This window comes from Trachymyrmex septentrionalis, unplaced genomic scaffold (genome assembly GCF_001594115.1).
Source record: "Trachymyrmex septentrionalis isolate Tsep2-gDNA-1 unplaced genomic scaffold, Tsep1.0 scaffold127, whole genome shotgun sequence".
NCBI lineage: Eukaryota > Metazoa > Arthropoda > Insecta > Hymenoptera > Formicidae > Trachymyrmex > Trachymyrmex septentrionalis.
The window spans coordinates 952,888-964,285 of NW_017304406.1; the positions used below are offsets into that span (position 1 = coordinate 952,888).

The 11,398-nt window shown below is 32.9% G+C and overlaps 1 protein-coding gene across 1 annotated transcript in view; it reads right to left on the reverse strand.

Annotated features, from left to right (window-relative positions):
- Positions 1-6: 6 nt before the first annotated feature.
- Positions 7-11,398, reverse strand: part of LOC108756494 (myelin regulatory factor-like protein) — a 30,630-nt gene continuing 19,238 nt past the window's right edge. The window contains exons 3-18 of the mRNA XM_018500361.1: positions 5,100-5,321; positions 4,693-4,784; positions 4,308-4,615; positions 3,961-4,224; positions 3,649-3,827; positions 3,364-3,580; positions 3,137-3,295; positions 2,687-3,013; positions 2,344-2,603; positions 1,915-2,262; positions 1,635-1,809; positions 1,425-1,500; positions 1,176-1,291; positions 835-1,088; positions 543-762; positions 7-371 (exon numbers count right to left, since the gene is read on the reverse strand). Of these exons, the coding sequence (XP_018355863.1) occupies positions 294-371; positions 543-762; positions 835-1,088; positions 1,176-1,291; positions 1,425-1,500; positions 1,635-1,809; positions 1,915-2,262; positions 2,344-2,603; positions 2,687-3,013; positions 3,137-3,295; positions 3,364-3,580; positions 3,649-3,827; positions 3,961-4,224; positions 4,308-4,615; positions 4,693-4,784; positions 5,100-5,321 (3,295 nt within the window). The 3' untranslated portion in view covers positions 7-293. The remainder of the gene's footprint in view (positions 372-542; positions 763-834; positions 1,089-1,175; positions 1,292-1,424; positions 1,501-1,634; positions 1,810-1,914; positions 2,263-2,343; positions 2,604-2,686; positions 3,014-3,136; positions 3,296-3,363; positions 3,581-3,648; positions 3,828-3,960; positions 4,225-4,307; positions 4,616-4,692; positions 4,785-5,099; positions 5,322-11,398) is intronic.

Here is an 11,398-nt window from a genome sequence, read left to right on the forward strand (position 1 = left end):
GTGTGTGTGTGTGTGTGTGATTTGTTCATACACTATTTAGAGAAATTTCACAATGATACGTGTTACATTAACTGTAAATGAAAATTATGTATACTTTATGTTTAATTTATTAGTAAATAATATACTATGTACTGTAATACAATATGATATATAAAATACAAGAGTAAACTATGAAAAGCAGAGGACAGGTTACAAAGGCACAAAGGCTTCATAGAATAGAGAAATCTAACTTTTGTTAGATATCTAAAAACATATAAGTTTCTTATAGAGTGTGCTGTACAAAGAGAGAATATTCATTGTTCTTCACAGTCTCGATAAAAATGCAATGTAAATTCCAAATAATCGACATCATGTTTACTCTTGCAAATATTCTGTAATAAAATAATATGATAATTAGATATTACCTAATGTTAAATGCATTAAGAATTTCAAATATATTGTAACGTCTTCACTCTACTACATTTTACAAAATATTTATTATTGTAAATATATTTTGTAAAATATATATCATAAATTATTAATCTTCACAATGAAATAATTACCTCTTGAGGTTGCATCGTAGGTATTCGAAACTTTAAAGTTTTCCTAAGGTAATGAGCGACATCAAGAGGAAAGGATTGATCACTCGGTTGATTATTACTTTCGATATACTGAGATTGTTGCTGCATAGTATAGCTCCAACCACACATCATTGTTTCGTCTATACCAGAGTTTGGTGAAAAGGGACACTGCTGCACGATTTGCCAATACCACGGCATACCGCTATAAAAAAAAACTCGATTAACATACTATCAAAATTGAATACACATAAAGTACACACACATGCGTGCTTACACAAAATGTAATGTTAAATGCGTATCTGGCATATGTTTTGATAAAGGTATAATGCAACTAATATTGTTAGGTGTATCTGGTGACGATGGAGAGCAATATCTTTGATCCAAAGACGTGTTAAAATTTTTTGCTACTACAAATAATTGTGGTCTAGGTTCTGGTGGTAATGATCCTGCAGCGTTACTAGCGACTTCTCCCCAATCTCCACCACCAGTTTCTCGTCTTGTTCGTTTATGTAAATACTTATAATTTGTCTATAAAATATGCAAATATGTTTAATTTATCTTTTTTTGTTATGATCTATCTCCAATGTAATAATGATTTAAGAAAAGAATATGTACCTCTTTCACAAGAGTTTGAGTACTAGGATCGGATGGACTAATACCATTTTGGAAACCTTTACTTAATTTTCGTTTCTCTTCGTGTGGCATACTTAATGGCTGTTCCAAGTGATCTGCTAAAAATAATAAAATAAAGATAAAAATGATAAAATATTTATCATACAATACTACATTTTGAATTGTATAAAATATAAATGATTCATCCGCATTATACTTTAATGAACTTAAAAAACTAGATATGAGACTTACAAATGGACTTTTTCTCTGGTGGATGATCAGGCTGGGGATCTTCTAACTGATGAATCTCAGCTGTGCAACAATATACCTAAAATTTAAACATTGTATTTATATTTTATTTAATAAATATTATAGATGTATTGTGCATTTATAAGTATGTACATATAGATATATATACATCAGTAATATTTAAGTGAATAATATCGATAAGTTCTCCAGTACCTGACATGGACTTTCGAGTTCAGTAAAATGTGCGGGACACTCTTCAGGTCTTCCTAAAGGAATTGGACCTTTATTAACAGATGAAGAATCTATATCTGAGCCTTGATCGTTTTCGTCCACATTGCTTGGAACAGCACCTGCACCATTTCTACTAAGCCAATTTCCCGGGAATTCGCAAAAATATATTATTAATATAATATTTTTAATAAATTTGTGTATAACAAAATGTTTTCTTTCGTAATACCATCATATTAATTTAAAAAATTAATATTTTACTGACTTATTTTTTTCATGTTTAGGTTGGGGACCCGGATGGCTCATCGGATACCATGTTATTTCCTGAGAGTATAATTGTTGTTTTGTGTGCGGAGGAGGTGTGGTAAGAGAATTACTTTTGACAGATAATCCTCCATCTAATTCCCTTGTATATGATCCTTGCTTAGTATAGAAGGGAGATAATGTGCTATGTAATAACGAATTATATCGATGATCATAATTGGAAGTGGTAGACATTGTCGGTGGATGAGCCGGACCAATAGCCAACATTCCATTACTTGCCATGGCAGACCATTCAACGGTACTACGTTTTTGATATTCTAAGAAATATAATGTTGCCATTGCAACAAGACTGAAAATAATAGTGTCATTTAATTAAATGTTCGAAAACAAAATCAGATTAAAATGAAATTAAAGCTAGAGAAATAATTACCAAAATGCCATGATGAGAATAAGTATAACAATAATAATTTGAATAAATTTATTACTGCAGAGAAGTTCTTCCTCCCTTTCGAGCCTTTTTGTCTTTCCGTGCAAAGATGATTTATTATTGATAGATGATGAATATTTATTGCCTGATATACTAGATACTGTGCTGATAGAACTCTTTAGACTATCACCTCTTTTCAATTTCGCTAATCGTTTATTTATTCTTTCTAATTGATCTATTCTCGTTTCTAAACTGTCCGTCACCTGTAATAAATCGATTATATAATTAGATAAAAAATTAAACATCTTATATAACGCTGTATGAGGGACTGACAAACGATTTTTACCTTGCATAATTCCTTGACAGCACCAACATTCTCCATAAATATTCTCTCCTTATTTACTACTAAGAAATTTTCAATTCTCTGACCATTTGGCAGAACTATATCACCTGCCGGCAACACCGCTTCCGGTAGAATTTGCTGAACCTCTTGCGCTATGACACCGGTATCTTCCTGTTTAATATCCAGACCTGAATGTTGTGCAAATTCTGGAGCGTATCGATAACGAACAACGCGTAATTGTTGTACGTTCCGTAATTGTTCGCGCGTATCCACTTCTTGAACGCTCTGTTTCGCTCTTACGTCGCTAGGTTGAACGATATGACCGGTTACCTATACATATTACATTTAACGATGTATTATTACGCAATTAAATTACTTAACATTATACAATATCTAATTTAATTCTCAGTAATAATAAATATGTAATTATGCGTAAATAAGAAAGTCGCGTACTTTCATGTTGCCATGTACAACAAGAGCTTCGTCCGGTCTGTCCGTATTAATTCCAACTCTGCCAGCATGATATACACTATCCGGAGCTGCTCCTCTCTGCCACCCACCTTCAGCACCCACACCAGTGCCTTCTGATTCAAATTGTCCTGGGTTACTCGCCTATAATGCAACGTATAACAATCAATTTCGGTTCTACATGGAACAATTCCACCATTGATTTTACATACTCTAACAATTATACGTTCCGATGCGTGAGCCACTACTTGATAACTGGCTTGGTCTGCAGTATGAGCATGTAATCCAACAACCAAATGAAAATACCTCTGATCCGGATTTGGTTTTCCCTTTTTACGCATATTATTGCTTGTAGTTTCACTAAAGTGCAAACGACCAACCGTCACTTTTGTAACACGTTCGCCGCCTAATTCGACTCTGTAATGCAATCTACAGCATAATCCAACTGTATTTAATTATATTATTGATTTATATATAGCATCGATATATAAACTCACGTTACAGGATGGAATGGTTTCTTGCTTCTATCACTTTGACTTTGTTCGACTCTGATCGTTTGCGACGGAGATTCCACTTTAACTCCGTAGAAATGTAGTTGAAAACCGCTTATCTTTTTTAGACCTTCGCCAGTCCTTACAAATACGGCCTCCCCTTGAAGTTGCGCGTGGCACGTTATCTAAAAATATAACAATTGCAAAGATTGTTATTTAAAAATAAAAATGTATATATAATTTTAACAACACACACACACACACACATATATTGATATACTTAGATTCAGAAAAATTATGTTTTTAATTCTGCAATACCTGAAAATGATTCTTCTTCTGACAAACAAAAGCATCGTCCGAATTGCTAAAATTAAATCCTTTATCAGCATCCACTCTATAATGTGGTACCGGCAACTCTTTGAGATTATGATCGCAAAGAACGTGCCAAGATGTTTGCTGGAAAGGATGGAACCGAATACACTGATAACTTGCATCGATGTAATTGCTATCAGCGACTTCGTCGCTGTCCAGCACTGCGCTACTGCTGCTGCAACTGTGTTCTACAGTACCCAATTCGGGTTCCTGAAAAATAACAATTGCAACTAATAATACAAATTTAAAAGAAAAAAGAAACAATCAAAATTACGAATAAAATGCAAGAGCACCTGTTTGACATGGATAAGGCCATCTTGACTAAGTTTCCTCTTTTTTGGGATCGATTGCAAAGAGGAATATAACGTGTTAATGCCAGTCGGACTATGTTCATGCGATAAAGGTATCAAAGAAGGTCCTATCTGGGCTTGCGTAGGAAGATTCGACGTTCCCGATGTAAGATGGGATGTCAGAACCGGTGTTAACAATAGAGGATCCGTTGTCGTCGCAGGCAATGTTCTCGGAGAAGGTGGTAGCAAATTAGGAGGATATTGATTATTCTGATGATGCAAAAGTATCTCTTGCAGAGCTGCTTTTTGATCTATAATTATAAGCAACTGTAGATTTTTTATAATTGTTTCTCGTAAAATGTTCTTATGCAAGCGTATTTAAACTCACGTGGCGAATGTACGTGTTGAGTGTCATTATGTCCCGGCGGTGAGTACGGTGGCTCACTTCCGCTATCCGGTGGACTTTCCGGTAGCGCGTGTCTGGAAAGCGATGTTCCAGATTTTCATCGAATCATTAAATCGCTACAAGAGATATGTCGTTTTTCTGTACAGAAAAACTCTACAGAAGTCACGTTTAATCCAGTGTAATCTAAAATCTTTATTATTTAAAAACTACAATAGAATTGTAGAACCGGTGTAATTTCATCGAATTTTATTCCTCATTTCGTGGCTGATATACAGGAAGATAGAGTTCATATTGATTTTCGTGAATAAACATAGATAATTTAGCTCCCATAAACGTGACGAAACCACAGTTGTTTTATTGTCAGTTTTATTTTTCGGAGTTCGACTTACGGGTGAACATACGCCTGCGGATCTTTGTAGCCGCTGTTGGGTACCGTCGTGGTACCGGAAGCACACGCTATCGAAACTGGATGAGTCTGCGTCATCTGCGGCGAAGGTAGTCGCGGTGGTTGTTGTTGGGCGACCGGCTGCGACGTGGGTGCTTCGATTCGGCCACCGTGGGATACCGTTCCACCTCCATTTTCGTTGTGGGCAAGGGTGTCCGCGAAATATCTAAACATAGAACGAATTTTTCATCCAGCCTAGCCCCTATCCTACTTTTTTTTTTGTTTCATTACTTCTAGAGTCGTATTATTTGCTATATATTTAGACTATTTAGAGATACCTGATATGTGTATAAAGATGCGGAAAACATTTTGATAGAAGTCGGTATGTGTGCTACGTCAACATCTTTTTTATTGATCTTTCAAGAGCTATGCATGCCGAGACCGAGACTGCACGTTGAATTTGCAAAACACGAGATATCGTTATCGCTTGAATCACAGTTCGGTAGTGTACAGCGGTAAATGATGCTTCGCGCTGCATCTCGCATTGAATTTTCTCAACTCGCGGAATTCGTGAGAGTTTAATTACATGGTACCGATTCTATTATGCAGTTTTTATCGAAGAAAGATTTGCGGCGACAATCTGCGACAATCATCTATGAATTTTCCACGAATTCTTGATTAAAATACGGTAACCAGGAACGTTCGATAACAATTCGCAATCTCTATCAATCACGTTAAAAAAAATTATGTAAAATACCTGTTCCTACTTATTGCATAAGTTGTTGTAATTATATCGTCAATCAAATGGAAATTTCTGATTCTTTAAATATAAATTATGCCTATCATTCTGTTTATTATCTCTTGTTACATATGGTTTTTATCGTGATATCTCGTGCATTATTTCATAATGAATGCAACTACAGAATCGAAAAATAAATGTATTTCTACATGGCGTATCCCTTTTTCTAAACGACAATTCCGTATAAAATCATTTCGCCTTTGAATCGCTACTATGAATTTTCTCCGCTTATCTAATGTTTTTTTTTTTTTTTTAAATAACATATCTATTGCGTATTGATCACGATGCATACACGTGTACACTTCGAAATACATACAGGCACACAAGAGTAATAAACAACAAAGAGAAAGAGAAAGGCATGCGGAAATTAATAATTAAGTAATTAAAAAAATTTAAGATAAAGTAGATCTGTTTTCCTAGAAGATGAAAAAATTAACAAAAAAATTACATAAACATAAAAAGTGTTTAATATTTTAAAGTACCAAACTAACAAATTAGGATGTACTATTAATAAATAGTATACGAGTCGCTTCGACAAGAATAAAATTTTATCTTTTTTTTTTTTCTCGGTTAATCCGGTCGTTATGCGATGATCCCGAGAGTCTTTTAATGGAAGACGAGTGCTGGAAGTCGAATTAGCAGGGTTAACGCAGTGTGCACGCTGTGATTCCATCAATTCCGTTCCGTCTGCCTCTGTCATTATATCATTACACCTCTGCGGTTGTTATCTGCCTGAATATCTGTCTGCGAACTGAGTATACATACGCGTACATACGACTGTGTGCGTATAAAGAATTGCTGGATGCGTTTCCTGGTGTACGCGATTACGTCAATATGCGCGGTCAGGTCTGGAATAAGATGTTTTCGTGCCCGAAGCCAAATGGGAGGCTGAGTGCCAGCCATATCAACTCGCGCATTATTATTATTTATTTAAAGCACCAACGATTTAAACTTCTTATTCTCCACTTGAGAAATTACAATGACAACAATACAATAATATAAAACGATATTTTATAGCGATACATATTTTATATACATGTATATATGTGTATATACGCAATTATATACTGTAATTAATAATTGATTTAATCATACAACTATTACCAAATAAATTGGTTATTCTGAAATTCTTGATCTGATTGCAAATGAAATAGCCATAGACATCATTAGTATAAAAATATTAAAATCGCTGATTTGAAATGTTATTATACATAAAGCCAAAAGGACTGCTCCAAGAAATAATTTTTGAGACAATACGAAATCCTACATTCGTACGTGTCGATATGTCTATGTGGTAATTATCAAGGTCAGCGCATGTTGCATCAACGTTCACTGATTAATAACATACGTTTATTGTATGCGTATACTTAACACATTTTTTTATTTTAATTTTTTTTTTAAATTCAAATTATATGATCTGTACTTATCGCAATTTATATACAACGCTGCAGTATTAGCTTTCTTATAGTCTTAAAAAATTTCTTACTCTTCAATTAAGTATAATTTGTCGAATTTAATTTTTACATGAGAATTTATATGTGATAACTGTATCTCAAACTTTTGTTAGGCTCTTCCCATTTGTTTTACTACGCAGAATATCTAAAAAATTTTATACAAATAATTTCACGCGTTATTATTTATACTGGCAATGAGACAGGAAAAATATATATCTTTTTTAATTGCTTGTTTCATATATATTGCTGTAAGTATATGCGAGGAAAATTATTAAAATATGTCACAGAAGGCAATTTGAATTAATAAAATTTAAATATTGTCAATAGTAACAATTTCTGTAATAATCGCCATGATGCGGTGACAAAGTACATAGTAATATATAGATGGAGCATAGTGTCTAGATGGAACAATTTAGAAATTTAGCCTGATACATCATGTCGTTCGCAGGAAACGCGTGCTCGTGCTGTTGGATGGCAGAAGCGTATTATCTGAATTCGTTAATTATCATAATTTGAGAAGGCGCCAATATATGAGCGTCGAAAACGTCATGTCTGCAAAATTTTACAGTTTCGCATTACACAAATATATTTTTGGAATATTATGTAAGTCTATAATTTCAATTTGCGGAATTGTCTTCATGACAAGTTGATAAATCAAAAAAGTGAAAAAAAAAAAGCGTTTCTAGATTTTGATATTTATTGTAACATATGGATGAGGAGCAATATTTCGCCATGTTTGACCAAAAAGATTCATTAATGCAACTTTAATAGATTTATTAATTGACATTTAGCATTCTGGGAAACAACAATTCGAGTTTTGCGATCATCGACGTGCTGGCGACACGCATTACGGACGTGTGACGAACACGCGCGTTGTAGGCGTTAACCATGGCTTCCAAATGTGGTTAAAACTTCGTCATCAGACTGAACGCTTCAACGTCCGAGATCAAGTTTCTTATCTAATCGGTAGATTTTCTTTTTCCTTTTTTTTTACAGTCAGCTCAAAATGAAAATGGAAATAACAACGATCATGTAAACGTGCAAAGTTAATACTTTTCGAACTCACGTCGCAGGTTGTTCGCTGTCACTGTTGATGAAGTCCTCCAACTGCGAAAAATCCAAGGCTTCGTTGTCTATCCCCCCGACGAAATCGCCACGTCCTAAAAAAGGATTAAAAATTTCGCATTAAGACAACAATAAATATTGTTTTTGTTATAAATACACAACAGTACAATATTATGATTTCTTTTAAAAAAAATTGCAGGACTCTCATTATACAAAATAAATAACAATAAATAAAGGGCAAAGTAAGAGTTGACACAATTCTTTAAAATTAAACGAAGAATATATTCCAATTAACACGAGGTAAAATTACATAAAGCAAAATTAAAATTAAAAATTACAAGTTTCGGCTACCGGATTGAGCTCTCTTCAGACATTAACATATCAAAAAAAAAAAAGCCGCAGTACAATAATAGTTAACGGGAATGTTCGCATAATCACAGTTCGGGTGAGTCTTGATGTAGAACTCGACATTATTCGCATACGAACAGTCAAATGTATTTATATCTCTTGAAAAAGTTCTAGTTGATAAAAGATTAAAAAAAAATTAAATAAAAAAACTTTATGAAAAAATAATTAACGCAACTAAATTAACATACTGGAATTCTAAAAGAGTAATTAAAACTCATCAAAATTATGATTTCTAGTTGTAAATTTGTAGTCGATATGAAAGCATATCTCCATTTCGAATTTCGATAATATATATTCATTCTACAATACTGTTTAACATAAAATATAATTATAAATCTCACGAAATTGTTGCTATGCGTCTATTTCAAACATACACACGTAAACGATTGTCGTCGTCATTTGTTGCATCATAAGTTGCAAAAGTTCATGTGAAAGATGCATCTACATGGGAAAGAGATTTCAAGTAAGACATATTGTAAGTTACCGTCCCTGATAGTTTTTAGTGAGGGAGAAAGTTGATTTATTGAATGGACACGAACAAATTTCACGGATGATTGCGACTAGAAGACGACACAGTTGAATGAACAAAGCGTCAACGGGCGAGGGAAAACAGTAGCGCGAACAACCGAATTTTTTTACAACAGTTCCTAAATTCCACGTATATCGTCCGATGGAAATGTCTGTTTTTAAACGCCAAAGTTGTAGAAAATCTATCAGATTTACAATTTTCTCACGATGGAAATTGCGCGAGATTAAAGAAAAAATTTACCAACTACTTGGCAAAATCTAAAAATCCTAAAGCAATCACTGGTCTCCCTAATCAACATTGATTACTCTCGATCCTGTTTTGAAATGTAGAAACGCAAGCATGTATATACTTAAGCGCTTAAGACTACAAGCAAAGCGTTGTAATACGTTACTTCCGGTCAAACATTCATAAACGTTTAAGCCGAACGTTGGGAGCCGAGAGTAAGGACACTTTTCAAGTGAATAACGAGATGTAACACTGCGTCGCGTCGAAAGTTTTCCAGTATTAGAGTCAACAATTATTAATCGTCGCGTTATCCATCAATATTTAATGTTACGCAATATAAAGCTGGAGAATCATTCTTATTTCGAATTGTTACATTGTATCGAAATTGTATAAAAATAGTAGTCGTAACATAACAGTAGTAATAATTTATTTTAAATTATGAAACAATTTTATAAAAACAAAATTTATATGAAGAAAGTTTTAAAAATATTATAAAAGTGAAAAATTTAAGTAATAATCCTGTAGACGCATAATATCATTTAATATTTTAAGCATATTCTTAGAATATTAAATATACCATTATAACATTATACTAGACACAATAATATTATACGCCTATAGGGAAATGATAAATATATTATATATACGGCAAAATAACTTAATTATTTAAATCAACATATACCAGTCGACCATGAATGCGATGCTTCAAATTTTTTTCACGTAAAGATAATTATAGATTTTCTGATTTTTAGTAATCTCATAGGACAATAAGTTTTTAATTTTTGATAAATAACGAATTAATAAACAGAAATAATTATGTTACACATCAATATCACGAAAATTAATGAAAATAACCGAAACAACAGCATTCTCTTCGATAATGCTTTTAATAGTTTGAAGTATTTCAAATGCTGACTTAAAATTTTATAGCTTTTACTTATTTTTAACAATAAGTATCTTTCTTTGCTATTGACTGCAATAAAAGCTACCATTTTTAAATAATCAGGCAAATGAAGTCTAGGATGTGCATGGCGCCTAGCGTTTACGGAAAGAGTTGGAGGGGTAAGTTACGAGGGTAGATGAGTCGTTGCCAACCAACCCTTTATCGAGGTATCGACCAAACACCGCCTCTCTGAGCATGGTTGGCCGTTTAAATCTGAATATCATTACACCAATATGCACCAAATATGCGTAGTTATAAATTAGCGAAATTATTATTAATACATAGAAATTAGAATTAGTATTATTTTGGGAAAAACTGTAAAGAATTTTCTCTTAGATTTTACTCTGGAAATATGGTAGTTGTTTCTTAAAGTAAATTTTAAAGATTTTTAACATGCACTTTAGTAAAATTATTAATCAAACATATTTTATATTTTATTATAGTTTTATTAGTGAATGGGAGAAAATTAGTACATAAAATTCTTCAAAATACAATGTTGTCCCACGACTATTGTATTTTCAGGGCAAACTCTAAGAAAAAATTCTCTCCGTAAATTTTTAATTTTTTAATACAAATATTTCTATTAAAATATATTATTTTTATTTATATATGTATATTATATATGTTAGTAGCTATACGTAAATAAAAAATTATTTAAAAAAAAAATGGAACATAGCAAAATACTTATTTTATTTACAGTAAATCAGAATTAATTGCAGTTCATAATAATATAAAGAAATGTTACTTTCACTGAACATAATTATATACATCTTTTCTCGTCGCGTAATGTGTAGGAATGTTAATTTCAGTTGAAGCAAAGTTTCCAACCCCGGGTAAAATAATTTGTGTAATAATTGCGCTTATTCCAATCAAGTCTCGA